Source organism: Penaeus monodon, chromosome 30 (genome assembly GCF_015228065.2).
Source record: "Penaeus monodon isolate SGIC_2016 chromosome 30, NSTDA_Pmon_1, whole genome shotgun sequence".
Lineage (NCBI taxonomy): Eukaryota > Metazoa > Arthropoda > Malacostraca > Decapoda > Penaeidae > Penaeus > Penaeus monodon.
Window position 1 is genome coordinate 32,151,209 of NC_051415.1, and position 391 is coordinate 32,151,599.

General features: G+C 53.7%; 1 protein-coding gene across 1 annotated transcript in view; it reads right to left on the bottom strand.

Annotated features, from left to right (window-relative positions):
* Window positions 1-391, bottom strand: part of LOC119592716 (putative protein MSS51 homolog, mitochondrial) — a 10,067-nt gene that overhangs the window by 6,466 nt on the left and 3,210 nt on the right. Inside the window, exon 2 of the mRNA XM_037941651.1 lies at window positions 102-389. Within this exon, the coding sequence (XP_037797579.1) occupies window positions 102-315 (214 nt within the window). The 5' untranslated portion in view covers window positions 316-389. The remainder of the gene's footprint in view (window positions 1-101; window positions 390-391) is intronic.

Sequence of the window (391 nt, forward strand, 5' to 3'; positions counted from 1 at the left end):
TCTATAGTTTCATCTATTCATGTCCCCCCTCCCACCTCTCTCACGCCGATCACTCTTACGCCTACCCTCATTAGCCTTATCATTACGTAGGCCCACGTCACCTTCGCTGCTGCAGTTGGCACACGTTGACCTCATCTTTGCCAGCTTTTTGACGGTGATCTTGAAGGCTTTTTTGAGTGTGTCCTCGGCGTTGTTCCCAAGCTTTTTGTTCTTGAGGACGAGCTGCGGTGGCTGGAGTATACCATGAGGAGCCAGGTACTTCTGGTACTTCTCGGAGAAGGTCCTGGGCGGGTACTCCTTCAGTTCGAACGTCATGTTGGCTTCGGCGTCAGGGGCGCGTCCGTTTGCGTGGCCGAGTGACTACGGATTCCCTTTGTTGGAAACGCGTCCT